The sequence below is a fragment of the Elephas maximus genome, chromosome 8 (genome assembly GCF_024166365.1).
Source record: "Elephas maximus indicus isolate mEleMax1 chromosome 8, mEleMax1 primary haplotype, whole genome shotgun sequence".
Classification (NCBI taxonomy): Eukaryota; Metazoa; Chordata; class Mammalia; order Proboscidea; family Elephantidae; genus Elephas; species Elephas maximus.
Genome location: NC_064826.1, coordinates 41629824 through 41647256, shown reverse-complemented (window position 1 = coordinate 41647256; position 17433 = coordinate 41629824). Strand labels below are relative to the sequence as shown.

At 40.9% G+C, this 17433-nt stretch overlaps 1 protein-coding gene across 1 annotated transcript in view; it reads right to left on the bottom strand.

Annotated features, from left to right (window-relative positions):
- The window catches only part of LAMB1 (laminin subunit beta 1), an 83171-nt gene that overhangs the window by 39057 nt on the left and 26681 nt on the right, over positions 1-17433 (bottom strand). Inside the window, exons 10-15 of the mRNA XM_049893058.1 lie at positions 12748-12936; positions 12286-12465; positions 11981-12093; positions 10226-10305; positions 2831-2966; positions 959-1117 (exon numbers count right to left, since the gene is read on the bottom strand). Coding sequence (XP_049749015.1) covers positions 959-1117; positions 2831-2966; positions 10226-10305; positions 11981-12093; positions 12286-12465; positions 12748-12936 — 857 coding nt within the window. The remainder of the gene's footprint in view (positions 1-958; positions 1118-2830; positions 2967-10225; positions 10306-11980; positions 12094-12285; positions 12466-12747; positions 12937-17433) is intronic.

The window sequence follows — 17433 nt, the reverse complement described above, 5'->3', positions numbered from 1 at the left end:
TCTCCTAACAGCATCTCCAACCATCTCCCTTACCTAGCTACGTGGAATAACTCTCAAAACACTCTCCTCCTCCCCTCTCCTCCTGCTCATGCTATTCCTTACTTCCAGATTCCCTTCCCTTTTTGTGTCATTTTATGAAAATTCCCTCTACATTGTAAGGACTACACAGGGGTGGATTATCCAATAGGCAAGGTAAGCACGGTACTTACCCTTCCTTACTAGATCATCTGTAGTGAACGATTTCACATTTTTTCACCATATCAAAGATTCTGCTTCTAGGTATGGCTGGCACGTTATCTCTCCCAACCCCACAGAACCTTCCTACAGAATCAAAGCCTTTCTCAAATTTACAAGCCCTGACTGGGACGGATTACCCCGTAAGCAAGATAAGCACGTTTACTTAGAAATCTGTAGTGAACAATTTCACATAGGTTTCACCAAAAGATGTGGTAAAATTGATCACTACAGATTAACACTGAAGCCAGTGTTTACCTTGCTTACTGGGTAATGCGCCCCTGGGCCTAGATCTTATTCTTCACGGAACATTTTGGTAGCCCCTGGCCCGGCCCGGCCCAGTCCAGCCCAGCCCAGCCCAGCCCACCGTTTGTATCTTTGCTGTTGCCTTTTCCCCCTTCTGCCTTTACTACGGTTAGGGGTATGCATCCATCACTGTGCTGGGCTGTCTGTGAGGGGAAAGAGCAGATCTTACACATTCTTGTTACCACCTCAGTTCTCAGCACAGTTAAGTGCTTAGCAAGAGTTCTCTGAATGTTTGTTGAATTAAATGAAACAAAAATATACATTTTAACTTCCGTGAAGGAGGTTAGAAAGTCAGAAGTTGATCTATTCAGATGCTACTTCTAAATTTTACAAAAATATATAATGTCCATTAGAAGTAAAATTTTTGCCACCAGTGACCCTCCCATCCCACTGACGGCCCACTGAGGGGTTTCTTTACCTGTGGCTCATAGCGAATTAGGATGTCATACTCCATGGAATATGGTATATTGTCAACGAAAAACTCCAGATAAGCCCCTTCGGGCACTCGGACGAAGCCTGCTCCAGTCCAGGAAGGAGTCCGGTCCTGGATATACTGCCGCTCCACTATGCTGACCCCCTGAGGACAAGAGGAATGGTAATTGAAATGGAATTCAGTTAACTCCAATAGTCAAAGAAATCTGAAGTCACCCAAATGTCGGAAACCGTGGAAATATCTATTTTTTATAGTCACACTTTCCTTCCTAGTAGATTGTAAAAAAATGTTTTTGATACGTGAACAGGAAATTGACTTCTTTTTAGTTTTGTAGTTGGGGTAGTCTTGGGACATTAGAGATGGGACTCAAAAGTTGGAATGTACCTTATATGCTATGACCAGGGGGATAAGCATAAAGAAGGAAAGAGAACAGCCCAAGTACTATTATAATCAAGTTTAGGAGTGCTGAGACATTTCCCAAATTTTCTACAAGGCTTCTCCAATATCTAGTGGGTTTATGCCTAGCTGTCTCTTTCACTGGCATTAGTTTCAAGCTCCAAGTACAGGTGAAGAAACTTGATATAATGAATGTTGACTACAGGGAGGTGATTGCCACTGAGACTGAATCAATTTGAGTTGCTTAGCTCAAGCATGTGTTTTTGTTCATTACATAATACCCATAGAGATCGACTCCTTCACTCTCTGTGGGCATGTGGGTGTTCCTTTACTCATCAAGAGGTGGAACCTATGCTACCCTCCTGTTGAATCTGGGCTGGCTCTGTGACTTTTGACCAAGAGAATGTGAGAAAATGACAGTTTTGGACTTCTAGGCCCAGGTTTTAAGAGACCTAGCAGCTTCTGTTTCCTCCCTCCTGGAAGCTAGAGCCATACGAGAAGTCTCACTATCTTGGCTCCACCATGCTGTGAGGAAGCTCAAGAGACTTACTTGGAGAGGCCATGAGGAGAGAAATGCTTGACCAGCCTCCAGCTGTTTCAGTCATCCCAACTACAGTGCCAGATGTACGTTTAAGCCACTAAATTTTAGGATGGTGTGTTATGCAAACAAAAAAAATAAATAAACCCAGTGCCATCGAGTTGATTCTGACTCACAGCGACCCTACAGGACAGAGTAGAACTGCCCCATAGGGTTTCCAAAGCCATTACCTTTTCAGAAACAGACTGCCACATCTTTCTCGTGCAGAGCAGCTGGTGTGTGTGAACTGTCGACCTTTTAGTTTGCAGCTGAGCACTTAACCAACTGCGCCACAAGGGCTCCTGTGTGTTATTTTAGCAATAAATGAAACAATACCTTTGACTAAGTATCTATGATGCAAGATCAACAACAACTCTGGAGCAGTTACAAATGGAAAGAAGAACAACAAAAAAAAGTTTCCTTATAGAAATAAATGTCTTAAACAAGCACACCAAAGCCTTATTAACGAACATGCCAAAGTCTACCTGTGAGCTGTATGTAGGTTTACTGAGCTTTCACTGTGACTGTTCTCCAGAAGGCATGATCCTGATCACTGACAAAAGCTATAAGAATGTTTCTCAAGTATGCTCTTTACAAAGTATACGTACACCATTAAAAACTCCAAAACTAAACCCACTGCTGCTGAGTCAATTCTGGTTCATAGTGATCCTACCGGACAGAGTAGAACTGCCACCAGGTTTACTAAGACTGTAATCCTTGCGGAAGCAAACTGCCACATCTTCCTCCCACAGTGTGGAGTGGCCACTAGTTTTGAACCACCAACCTTTTGGTTAGCAGCTCAGTACTTAAACACGGCACTACCGCGGCTCCATTACTGCCCACAAAGTGCTGCTTTACCAAGTGCCAAGCGCTTCCCTACTTACAGGCCCAAAGTTGGCTTCTTCTGCTTCATAGATGTAGTGATCCAAGGTGGTAAAGTAATAACCAGATTCCATTTCATTGCACTGACGTCCAATCATGTGGGGTCGACAGGAGCACTGGCCGGACTCTGCAGAGCAGCTGAGAGAGACGAGAGCCACATCAGCTGTGTTCACCACACACAGAAAATAATTCATTGGAAGCAGATCTATGCTTGCCATAAATATTAAATGGAGAGAAATATTCATGTAGAATTTTCTAATTTCCTTCAGAAAATAAATATGTGGAAAAAATACTGTGAATCTCAAACCACAAAGCATGACACTGAAAGCTCTCCATGACCTAGTCATTTTAGTTTTATCTCTATCACCCTTGCTTCACTTATGCTCCATCTGCACCACCTTGAGGCTTTCTGTTGACATCACAAACTTTCCTGCTTTGGTGTCTTGTATTTTTTGCCTTATTTCCATCCGCAAGCCCTTTTTTTGGCCTCACATTCAAACATCCAGCTCCCTACTGAACATCTCAAGTCCCTGGGTGGCACAAAAGGTTTGCACTCAACTATTAACCTAAAAGTTGGCGGGTCAAACCCACCCAGTGCCCCAGAAGACAGGCATGGAGATCTACTTCCATAAAGATTATAGCCAAGAAAACCCTACGGAGCAGTTCTATTAAACCTGATGAACCAACTTGATGGCAACTGGTTTGGTTTTGGTCTGGTAATGAATATCTCTAACTTTGCTGTTCCAGGGGCACTCCAAACCAACAGATCCAAAACGGCAACACTCAATCCCTCCTGTACCTTCACTTGCTCTTCTCCCCTGTTCTCTACTGGGGTGAAAGCACCACCACCCACTGAGTCAAGTAAGTCAGAAACCTAGAAGGTATTCTCTAGATTCCTTCGTCATCCAATCAGGAACCAAATCTGTGATTTTTAGCAGTTAGCATGTTGTTCATCTCTTTCTACTGTCTATGCCATTGCTTCACTTCTCTCTCTTGCTCACAGGAAGAAGCACCAGTCTTGGAATTAGCATCCTTGTTGCCAGTCTTCCTACTTTCCAAGCCAAACTGTCACCCTCCACACAGCTGCCCCAGTGATCTTCTTAAGCATTTACTATACCACTTTCCTGCATAATGGCCTTGGGGAGGTGCTCCAGGTCCTCCATGATCTGCCCTTCTCTACCTTTCCAACCTCATCTTTGCCCACACCCCTCTAATCATACTGAACTACTTGCAATTTCTCAAATGCACTAGGTGATTCATGACTCCTTCCCTTTGCTCGTGTTTTTCCTGAGGCCTGGAATGCCCTCTGCCCTTATCTACCCAGCAAAGATCCACATATCCTTCTTTCAAGATTCAGCTCACACCACCCCCACGCCAAGGGACGAACCACTTCCTCCTCATGCCACCACTTCCTTGAGAGGGAAACTATATCTCATTTACTCCTCTCTTCCCAATACCTACAACAAAGCTTGTCATATAGTAGGTGCTCATTAAAGTTGAGTCACTGTGTCCTCAAATTCCACTTATTTTTCAAAGCCTAGTTCAACTTTCATCAAGTCTTGTTTGGTTCCCTCCTTCTTGCTTTCTCAAGCGGTGCTTTCTGAGACCTCAACTGTTCCTTACCTGTATTGTTCTTATGATGTTTATCACTTTTTCCGTTGTAGTATAAATATTGACAGACCTATGCAATCCCCTTCTAGATTGTAAACTCCTTGAGGGCTTCATTGTGCCTTATTCATCTCAGTAGTCCCCCTTGGGGCCTGGCCCCATGCGCTCCACTCAGGCTACACTCAAGAGACAATGGGTGAACAAATAAATGTGTGAAGGCTATGTATCCAGAATAAAAAATCGAGAAAGGAAAAATAAGAGATTTAATATAAATAACAGAACAATTTTTTATTAGTCATTACTATTTTAAGTAATGTTATGGACTGAATTGTATCCCCCCCAAAATGTGTGTAAAGTTGGCTAGGCCATTATTTCCAGTATTGTGTGGTTATTCTCCATTTTGTGATCTGATGTAATTTTCCTATGTATTGTAAATCCTAACCTCTATGATGTTAATGAGGAAGGATTAGAGGCAGCTAAATTAATGAGGCAAGGCACAGTCTACAGGATTAGGTTGTATCTTGAGTCAATCCCTTTTGAGATACAAAAGAGAGGAGCAAGCAGAGAGAGACAGGGACCTCATTACCACCGAGACAGAACAGCCAGGGGTGGAGCGGGTCCTTTGGACCAGGGATCCTTGTGCTGAGAAACTCTCAGATCCAGGGGAAGATTGATGCCAAGACCTTCCCCAAGAGCTGAGAGAGAGAGAAAGCCTTCCCCTGAAACTGGCGCCCTGAATTCAGACTTCTAGCCTCCTAGACCATTAGAATAAATTTCTGTTTGCTAAAGTCATTCATCTGTGGTATTTCTGTTATAGCAGCACTAGCTAACTAAGACAGGTAATAAAGGCCTCGGGATAAACTATAAGGTACTCCTTCTGGTCTCAGCCTATGCCTCTCTTTCTCCTTAATCATGACCTTGCGTACAAGGTAAAACTGAATGACATCCATCTACTGTTACTTCATTAAAGTCAAGATATCATTTGGAATCATCACCTTAAACCCCTTCCCAAAGTTCATTTTAAACCAAGTATCCAAGGCAAGTTACAACTCACAGGAAAACTTAACACTCAGAGGTTTATTAAAAACATCTCAGACAGCCTTGTCATGGTCCAGCTGAAGTCCTCTTCCTGTATGTGATGTGAGTGATTATCGTCCTACAGGAATAGGAATTCTCAACATCCCATAGCCAGTTCCCAGGAGAGGAAAGCTTGCTCCAATTAGGATCTCCAACTCTTTTGGCACAGTCCACCAACAAAAGCCATTTATAGAAATTTAGGCATCAGACATTACATCACGCAGACAAAAGAAAACCCTTCTTTCCTCCTCAGCAGATGTTTACTGAGGGAACAAATGTTCAAAACATGAACTGCTGAAGAAGAAAACAACCAGATTCTTCTGATTGAAAAGGCCAATGAAAATGAAGATACAGATATTGGGCAGATTCCTGATGTTGCCTTCTACCTGCAGCACAATTCTAAACAAGAAACAACTCCATGAGAACCTGACCATGTAAAAGGAATTTCCTTACTATCAGTCCTGGCAATCACATAACTCTAGTATCAACAGAATTGTTGTCAGTGACAGGCATGCCAGTGAGCTCATTCTCATGGCTTTACCTGCCCCTTATGCCCTCACACCAACAGTGGCCCTCACACCTACAGCTCTTAGCACTGGCTACTCAGCTCTTGTTCTGTAAATCCAGCTATCAATGGAACATTTCCATGGTTTGTCCAGCTGTCATCTCTCCAATCCATCTTGTCCCAAACTGCTCCTCCTCTCTCACGCTGACTTCTTATCCTCAACTCTACTATTTCTGTTAGCAGGCTTAAAATTCTTCTCGTGTTGTAGGTAAGATATACCTTCCCTTTCCTTTATCCCCAATAACCAAGTTTTGCGCTTTCAAAATGTTTCTCAACTTAAGACCTTCCTCCCTTTTGTCACTGCTGCTGTCCTAATCCAGTACGTCATTATCCCAATGCTCTTACTCTACACCAACCTCCTAAACTAATCTCTCAAACTCTTCTCCCTCCCTTGTCCAGTCAATCCTGTCTATCACTGCCAGACCACTCTTCCCATGGCATTACTTTCATCATTTCACAGAAACTCACAATTGTTTCTTCTTATTCATTATATTAAGTCATGGTGCCTCTGCCTGGCTTCCAGCAACTTCCATAAGCCATCCTATGAAAACAACTGCTTCTTCTGGTGCCCTCTCTCTTTGCTTTCAGACAACTCACACTCCCCAGCAAGTATTTACTGTGCAAATATTGGCCCTGGAAGTTACGTTCCTGGTGTCCATACACTCACATTTTAGTCCATTGTCAACTTTCTTTTGAATCAATCTTTACTTCCTTGGTAAGCCCATTATTCTACCTTACTGACTCCATATACTCAATCTGTGTCTAGTTACAGGGAAATTCATGGAGGGAGTATATAAGATGGTAAGGTACACCATTTCTATGAAATATGATTTTTAGAAGAATAATTATATGTAATAAATCTTTAGTCTCACTGTGGAGGAAATGGAATTTGAGCTTGATTTTGAAAGATGACTGAGATTTAAATAAATGAGACAGGTGGGCAGGAGGGCGTTCTGGGCTGAGAGGGAAAAGACAGGTGAAGGCACAAGGATGGGAATGCATGTGTGGCACTTTCAGGGGACAGCCGCTCTCAGACCGCTGGCTCAGATCCTGTTGGATTTTCCCCTGGACCAGTGTAGAGCCATTTATTATTATTGTGTCTGTCTTGCACCAGCTTTGCAGTTAACATTCTAATGCTGGTTAGACCATGCCCTTCTGCTCTTTAAAAACTTCCATAATAACCATTGTCTACACGGAAACTCCCTGATCTTGCCTTTCTGGCACCATCTCTGCCCACGTTCCTCTGTCACCTCTTTTTGCTCCTGTCATTGCTGTCCTCTCTCTGCCTGTCAAAATCCTCTCCAACCTTCAGGACTACTTCTTTCATAAAACCTCCCCAGTCTCCTCAGTCAGATGAATCCTATCTTCCTTGTCTGAAAATAGGATCTCGGAAGATGTTATCAGTTAAGTTAATATGAGACCGTGTTGGAGTAGGGTGGGTCCTAATCCGATCTGAGTGGTGCCCTAAAAAAGAAAAGGCACAGGTAGACAGACAGAAGGATGCCACGTGTCTAAGAAGTTATGCTGCAGTATCAAGCCAAGGAATGCCTGGAACTACCAGAAGCCAGGAAAGACAACAGAGGGTTTTCCCCTAAAACCTACAGAGAAAGCACAGCCCTGCTGACACGCTGATTTGGGCTTCTAGTCAGCAAAACTGTGAAGTAATAAATTTCTGTGGTTTAGAGCCACCCACCTTGTGGTACTTTGTCTTGGCAGCCACAGGGAACTAATACAGATTTCTTAAAGATCTTTTGTTTCTCAAACTCTTTTACTCAATCAAGATTTACTCAATACCTATTATGTGTCTAAGCCAAAGGTCAGGAATATTATCAGGTATGAAAGATATTTATACAGTGGTTGCAAAGAATCAATCATTCAGCAAATATTTCCTGAGGGCCACCTATGTGCCAAGCGCTCGCCTAGCAGAATTAGTACTTCAGAAGACCTGGCCTCCACAACCCCAGAGGGACTCCCAGTGAAATTCCTCTTGGGGAGAAACCATAAAGCACTGAAAAGGGTCACCATAAAATGATGTACAGTCACAGAACTACAGGGCATTTTTAAATGTTCTTGTTTTCCCACCCATGATGCCAAAAGATAGGGTATCTCATCAATCATGCTCAAAAGATCAGATGATTACCTGCTTTAAAACCCTCACTAAAAAATTTGTTTCATGAATTCTCTTGGTTAACACATTCTGGTTTTGATAAATTCTTATGGGAGAGACCAGAGGGCAGGACAGGGGCTGTGTGTGGGTGAAGACAGAGACAGAAAGCGTGTGAAATACAGGAAAATAAAGATGTGTAGGAAATAGGAGCCATTTCGCAGAATGGATCGTAAAATACAGGGAGATAAACATTCCGGAGTTTATGACAGGATGTGGAGAAATACGTACGCCACTTTCATTTAATCAAGGGTTTTAGGAGTGAAGACAGCTCTAAACTGAATCAGTTTCTAAAAGAACCAACGTGTGTTCTGGGAGTGACAAAGTCGGAGAAGTGATTCCATGAGCAGACCAGCAGTGTGTCTCTCTGCTCTGCTTTTACAGAATTATCCTAGCTTCCTTTCCTCTGGAGGTTTTCTAAGAACAGAAATTCACCCTGGAGTTTCAGAGGCTACATGCTGTATTGAGTCCATTCTACAATCTGGAACAGAACAAACACAAATAAAGAGGCCAAACTGAACATGCTCTTTTGACATAAAATATCATTCCTTCCCAGCAGACTACTATGATGTTGAGAAATAATCTTGTAAGAGTATCCAATTTTGAGTACATGAAGCCTGCTCAATGAATTCAGCATGTTCTCTCAGGGAAGATTCAGGGCTACAAGGAAACATCTGTCTATTCTCTCAGCAGTCACTTATACTATCTTTACCAGATGTTCTGACTGTGATCCAGTAACAAACAGAGACCAAAATTCCCTTTGACCCAAAGGTGGTTCATTAATCTTTCTCAAATTTTCCATCTTGCCAAATGTGTACATATGAAAATTCTTGGTAGTTTCATGTTTCATCTAGTCAAGGAATACAAACATATTTATTAAGTAACTAAAAATTATTTTATGTAATTTTCATTAATGGACTTGGGAGTTGAAAAAAAAGAGAGGAAAAAGAAGAAAATGAAAAGACTTTCTACACAAGTTGAAATGAGAGTCTATTTTCCATTTCTTAGACTGGCAAAAAATTAAACGTTTGATGACACCAGCTGCTGGGAGGTTGGAGGAAAAGATACTTCTGTAACTGGTTGTTAAGAAAATAAACTAGTACAATTTCTCTGGAGGACAATTTGACATTCTCTATTAAAACGAAAAATGCACAAGTACTTTGACTTACCATCTCCATCACTGGGAACCTAGTCTACAAACGACTACAAGGATTATCACTACAACATTTACAAAAAAAAAAAAATAATCAAGTAAATCATGGCACTTCCACATGAGAGAATATCAAAAAGCTATTAAAAAGAAAGAGGGACATGAATACATGCCGACACTGAAAAAGCGCTCCAGGTGAAAAAAGTAAGTTGCAAGATAATGTGTAGATGTTTATTTACTTTTATTTTCGAGAAACATTAGTAAAGCTAAACGGAGAAATCATGGGCTATGTATTTGTTTAATTTGCACTTGCCTGTTTTAAAAGACTTAATATGTTATTTTAAAAGAAATAAGAAAAAATGTTTATTTTTTAGAAAATATATAGAGCACTATTAATTTCTAGAGAGACACAAGAAATTGTTAATGTGGCCCTTCTAGGCAGTGGAACTCAGGGCAAAGGGCATGAGAAGGAACAGTTTTACTTTCCACTTTTATATCTGTCAGAATTGTCTGAAAGTTTTTAAAACTATGAGCACACATTGCTTCCATAATTTAAAAAATACTGAAAAGTAAAAGCACGAAAACAAGTAACAACAACAATATTAAAAACCAGAACCATAAACCTACTGAAGTCTTCAAAGCTAACTCTTGGAATGGATAAATTTTTTAAAACATCGAAACCTCAGGTAAACATGATTGATTATCTGACATTCAAAGCAAAGATGACTGTACTCTGCACTATCGTCTTAAGAGACAAACTTCACACTTCACTAGCGGTCACGAAGGCTTTCCATGGTCACTAAGTACAAGGGTCTAAGTGAAGCTCCACTTACTTGTTGTTTAATGCTCCCCCGAGGTCACAGTCGCAAGGTCGACATCCATCCAAATCATTGCTTAGACCCCAGTGCTCTGGCTACAGAACAAAAGATTAAACATATAAAAGCAGGTTCCTGTAAACACATAATAGACTCAGCAAGAAACAAGTTATGGCGTGTTTTGGTTGTTCTACCAAACGTTCATTTTCACTGTGAAAGCAGAAAGTTAACAAAAGGAATAATTATTCTGAAATAAACCCAAACTGTGGCACTGGAGCCAGAAGGATATACATAATCACATGAAAATGCCAGACCACAGAGTGTATTTGCCCTGCAGATAGCCCCCATCCAATAATTAACATGAGCAAGCAGGAAAGATGCTGATTTTCTTCATTAGAATTACTCTGGCAGTTAGATATATTTTGGCAAATATTTGGCAGGTGTTTAAATTTTCCTAATTCAGTCTGTCATAAAGCCCTTAAGGAAAACCCGTCAGGATTTATCTACGTGGAAACACAGCATAAAGCTAGGACTAGTCTCACAACTGGAAGGTGAAGAGATTACTGAGTCTTGGCAGCCTCAGAGACAGAAATAACAAGCAATGAGACAGAATCTATACAGGGGAGAAGATCCTTTTGTACCTCAACAAATACATATTTCCTAATGAGCAGATATAAACCAGGTTCACCAATTTAAATTAGACTTCCAGAAATCTACTGTAAGAATCTATCAGGATGTATGCAAGAAAATATACATATTTGTGGCCATAAGCATCATTTGGAGCCAGTGAATGTTTTTCTCCAAATGAAAAAAAGCAGTACAAGAAAGTTATAAAAGACACAGAAAATTTTTAAAATTACTTCCGTAATTACTCCACCCAGAATACTACTGTGAATATTTTGGCGTATTTCCTTCCAGATTTTGTTTTTCTTGATGCATTTTTTCCCCCTACATAATTAAGATTCTATTCACATCCTGTGTTTTTTATCCATAACAGCATAAGCATTTCCTCATGTTATTGTCATTTTCAACAGCAACCAAATATCACATCGTATAGGAGCCCCCAAATTTACTTAACTATTTTCCCACTGTTGCTTCTAAGCCTTTACCCAAAAAAACTAAACACCCACTGCTGTCCAGTCGATTCCAACTCATAGCGACCCTATAGGACAGAGCAGAACCACCCCATAGAGTTTCTAAGGAGCGCCTGGCGGATTTGAACTGCCGACCTTTTGGTTAGCAGCCGTAGCACTCAACTACGACACCACCAGGGTTTCCTCTAAGCCTTTAGCTCTGATTAATAAAGTATGTAATGTATCTCATGGTGAATACATCTTTGTCCAATTCCTCATTATTTCATTATGGCAGAATCCCAGAAGTGGGATTACTGGATCAAAGGATATGTACAGTTCTAATGGCTACTGATACCTACCTCCAAAATGCTTGTCCCAAAGGGTGAACCAATTTGCATTTTCTAGCAGCAGCATGTAAGTACCAGAACCTCAGTATATTATCACTAATGTTAAGCAATATAACTTTTAAAAATTTTTTGTTAATTTTGTCTGTAAAAATTGTATTCCGCTGTGGTTTTCATTTATAGTTCTAATAGTGATGGTGAACACGTCAAATTACTAATTAGTAATCCTTCTTTTTATGAATTGTCTACTCATGTCTTTTTAACACTGATGGTAGAATCCAGTGGCAAAAAAGCATTCTCTATTAAAAGTGTGACATTCACAAACTACCTGACTTGGGCAATTAAGATTTACGTACCAGACACTGGTCACAATGCTGTCCTGTCACCAGACGTTTACAATAGCAGTAACCAGTCTCAGAATCACAAGGATTCCCGCCAGGAACCGTGCCCAGAGGATTGCAAGCACAAGCTTTATTAAAGGCAAAAAGAAGAAACAAAAGCAAACCAAGTAAGTCTGAAGTGCAGTGTACGATTTAGAATTGGAAAGTAAAATGTGAATTATCTACATACGAGACTATAAAATACATACATATATACAAGTACATATGTGTGTGCATGTGTACACATGTATACCCCAAACTTTTTAGCAAAACATACTTACGTTTACAACCAAGTGGATCTTCAGCAGTTAAGTCATAGAAGGCTTCTTTACAAACATCACAGTGTTCTCCTTCCACATATAATTTACACCGACACTGACCAGCAATGAGACCAGCAGAAAAATCAGTGTAACTATCACAAATTCCCCCATTCTGAGAACCAGCTGGGTTACAGGTACATCCTAAGAATGGAAAGCACCAGATTAAAAGCATCAGGAAACACAATGTATGTGTTTGTACGAGTATACATGTTCCCTTCATCTCTCCAAATCTCACAAGAATAGACTCAAGAAGGCTTGACTACCAAGTAAATTCTATCCTCAGAATCCTATGCAGCAATTAAAATAACAATTTAGGGTTTAGATGCTATGTATGAACTCTGAGAGAAGGGTGTTAACTACCAGAGTATTCTATCTGAACGACAACCAGAAGTAGGTCCCACATAGTGGCATTCCCCGACATACGTTCACAGGTATTAGGATCTCGGATGTCTCTCTCCGGGTGCTGGTAGTAGAATGGCTTGCACTGCTCACAGTTGCGCCCCATTGTGTTGTGCTGACAATCATCGCACACTCCTCCACTGACGTTTCCAGTTGCTAAGTACACAGCCATGTCAAAGTGGCAAGTGCCAGAATGTTCATTGCAGTTACACTCTGTGTGAAGAGACCAATGTCAAGGAAAGCCTTTCTCTTTGGAAGAGAATGGGCTATTAAAAATTGAAAACCCTTCAAGAAAGTTCCTCTGAAAGCTTATCAGTAAGGGGAATGCTGCCATTCTGTGGAGGATGCCTGGGGAGTTCACCCAGAATGGTGCTGGATTGAAGGACATTACTCCAAAGGACTTTCTGGGTGACATATTCCTGGGAAAGCCTGTTAGGGCTCCCTGCTTTGAGGACCACAAGTGAAGGACTGAGTCCCTTCCTCCCCATTCCCACCACCAGGCTCTTTAGTAATAATTAAGGTCTGTTTGACAGTCCATCTAGCCAGCTTTCCTGATGGCAGTTCTTGCCTCCTCTGAACACCTGCAAGAGTCATCTTGCCCCAGCATGCTTTACTCATCTCACTCTCATGCTCAGCAATCCAAGTCAATTCCTCTTCTTTTCTCACAACAAATCTTAACTCAGCCTGGCTCTCATGGGGCTCTACATACTGGCCTTCCCACCTTGGCTGCCCTCTCCCCTGGAATAGAACATTCTGTGGAGAGGGGTTGTGTCTTATCCACTACTGTACCTTCAGTGCCTAGCAGAATTTGGTCCTCAGTACCTTGGTTGAATTTAAACCTCTGAATCCATTCCCAGCATTAGTGCTCTGGTGATCACGAGAATGTCCTGTGACTCATGTTGTTCATTTTATCTGAACTCCCCTCCTCCCCTCCTTCTCTCTCTCTCTCTCCTCTTTACCTAAACAACACCCATAGCTATTTATCAAAGGCCAGCTCACTCCCACCTACCTACCCAACCACGTTAGTCTTCACTAGTTTCTGAACTTCTCCAACAGTCTTCCAGTGGGGACAGAAGTAGGCATGCTCCTCAAGGGGAGAAAACCATGTCAGAACCACTGTGTCTGTGTTTGAGGGGGAAGACAGTGACAAACCACACCTCTGCCCAGAGAATACCCCTGGGATGGATATATGGGTAGATGGAAATAAGTCAGAGGCCATTGTTGGGGTAGCCTGGAAATAAGGCCAAACTCTTAAAGTCAACTCCATATCTCTTAGACCATGTCCATCTGCCATGCCACATTTTCTTTTCATTTTTCTCTCACAATCACCTTCCCTTAAAAACAGGTACATACAAGGATGCCCTTTATCATCACTCCTATTTAATACTGTGCTGGAAGTACTAGCTAGAGCAACAAGACAAGAAAAAGAAATAAAGGGCATCAAAATTGGAAAAGAAGAAGTAAAACAATCCCTATTGGCAGATGATATGCTCCTACACGTACAGAACCCCAAAGATTCCACAAGGAAGCTACTGAAACTAATAGGAAGATTCAGCAGAATAGGAGGATACAAGATAAACACACAAAAATCAAGTGGATTCCTATATACCAATAAAGAGAACTTTCAAAAAGGAAATCAGGAAAACAATACCATTTGTAATAGCCCCTAAAAAGATAAATACTTAGGAGTAAATCTAACCAGGGATGTAAAAGACCTATACAAAGAAAATTACAAAAAAACTATTGTAAGATACCAAAAGAAACCTGAATTAATAGAAAAACATACCATGTTCATGAATAGGAAGACTCAACATTGTGAAAATGTCAGTTCTATCCAAAGTGATCTACAGAAATAGTGCAAACCCTATCCAAATACCAACGGCATTCTTTAATGAAACGGAAAAGCTAATCACCAACTTTATGTGGAAAGGAAAGAGGCCCTGGACAAGCAAAGCATTATTGGAGAAAAAGAACAAAGTAGTCAAAACAGCCTGGTACTAGCACAACAACAGACACATAGACTAATGGAAAAGAATAGAGAACCAGATGTAAATCCATCCACCTATGGTCAGATGATTTTTGACAAAGGACCAAAGTCCATTAAACAGGGAAAAGGCAGTCTTTTAAACAAATGGTGCTGGCAAAACTGGATGCCCATCTGTTAAAAAAAATGAAACAGAATCCATCCCTTACACCATACACAAAAACTAACTCAAACTGGATCAAGGACCTAAATATGAAACCTAAAATGATAAAGATCATGGAAAAAAAAATTGGGACAATGCTAAAAGCCCTAATACATGGCATAAATAGAACACAAACCATAACTAACAATGCTCAAATACCAGAAGATAAACTAGGTAGCTGGGAGCTCCAAAAATTAAGCACTTATGCTCATCAAAGGAGTAAAAAGAGAACCCAAAGACCGAGAAAAAATTTTTGGCTAAAACATAGCTGATAAGGGTCTAATCTCTAAAATCTACAGAATACTTCAACACCTCAACAACAAAAAGACAAATAATCCAATTAAAAAATGGACCAAAGACATCAACAGACACTTCACTCAAAAAAAAAAAAAAAAAAAAAAAGACATTTAGACAGCTAACAGACACATGAGGAAATGCTTGTGATCATCAGCCATTGTTGTTGTTAGGTGCCGTAGAGTCAGTTCCGACTCATAGCGACCCTATGTACAATAGAACGAAACACTGCCCAGGCCTGCACCATCCTCACAATCTTTGTTATGCTTGAGTCCACCGTTGCAGCCACTGTGTCAATCCAAAACTACAATGAGATGCCATCTCACCCCATATTACTAGCACTAATAAAAAAAACCCAGAAAATAACAAATGTTGCAGAGGTTGTGGGGAGGTTGGAACTCTTACGCACTGCTGGTGGAAATGTAAAATGGAACAACTACTATGGAAACAGATATGGCGCCTCCTTAAAAAGCTAGAAATAGAAATGCCATTCGATCCAGCAATCCCACTCCTAGGAATATATCCTAGAGAAATAAGACCTGTCACACAAATAGACGTATGCAAAGCCATGTTAATGGCAGCAGTATTCACAACAGCAAAAAGATGGAAATAACCTAAGTGCCCATCAACAGATGAATGGATAAACAAATTAGGGTATATAAACACAAGGGAATACTACCCAACAATAAAGAACAATGATGAATTCATGAAACATCTCATGACATGGATGAATCTGGAGGATATTGTTGTTGTTAGGTGCTGTCAAGTCGGTTCCAATTCATACCGACCCTATGTATTTTTGTTTTTTCTATGTACAACAGAATAAACACTGCATGGTCCTGCACCATCCTCACAATCTTTGTTATGCTTGAGCCCACTGTTGCAGCCACTGTGTCAATTCATCTCATTAAGGGTCTTCCTCTTTTTCACTTACCCTTTACTTTACCAAGCATGATGTCCTTCTCCAGGGACTGATCCCTCTTAACACGTCCAAAATACGTGAGATGTGGTCTCACCATCCTTGCTTCTAAGGAGCATTCTGGCTGTATTTCTTTCAAGACAGGTTTGTTCGTTCTTTTGGCAGTCCCTGGTATGTTCATCATTCTTCCCCAACACCATAATTCAAAGGCATCAATTCTTCTTTGGTCTTCCTTATTCATTGTCCAGCTTTCACATGCACACGAGGCAATTGAAAACACCATGGCTTGGGTCAGGCGCACCTTAGTCTTCAAGGTGACACCTTTGTTTTTTAACACGTAAAAGAGGTCTTTTGCAGCAGATTTGCCCATGCGATGCATCCTTTGATTTCTTGACTGCTGCTCCCATGGGTGTAGATTGTGGACCCAAGGGAAATGAAATCCTTGACAACTTCCATCTTTTCTTCGTTTATGACGATGTTACTTGTTCAGTTGGAAGGATTTTTGTTTTCTTTATGTTGAAATGTAACCCATACTGAAGGCTATATAGTCTTTGATCTTTTTCAATAAGTGCTTCAAGTCCTCTTCACTTTAAGCAAGCAAGGTTGTGCCATCTGCATAATGCAGGTTGTTAACGAGTTTTCCTCCAATCCTGATGTCCTGTTCTTCATATAGTCCAGCTTCTTAGATTATCTGCTCAGCATACAGATTGAGTAAGTACGGTGAAAGGATACAACCCTGACGCACACCTTTTCCTGACTTTAAACCAGGCAGCATCCACTTGGTCTGTTTGAATGAGTGCCCCTTGATCTAGGTACAGCTTCCTCATAAGCACGATCAAGTGTTCCGGGATTTCCATTCTTTGCAATGTCATCCATGATTTGTTATGATCCACAGTCAAATGTCTTTGAATAGTCAATAAGACACAGGTAACATCTTTCTGGTATTCTCTGCTCTCAACCAGGATCCACCTGACATCAGCATTGATATTCCTGGTTCTATGCCCTCTTCTGAACCCAGCTTGAATTTCTGGCAGTTTCCCATCAATATACTGCTGCAGCCGCTTTTGAATAATCTTCAGGAAAATGTTATTTGCACCTGATATTAATGATATTGTTTGATAATTTCTGCATTCTTTTGGATTACTTTCTTTTGGAATAAGCATAAATATGGATCTCTTTCAGTCAGTTGGTCAGGTAGCTGTCTTCCAAATTTCCAGGCATTGAGCACTTCCAGCACATCTCAACTGGTATTCCGTCAATTTCAGGAACCTTGTTTTTTGCCAATGACTTCAGGGCACCTTGGGCCTCTTC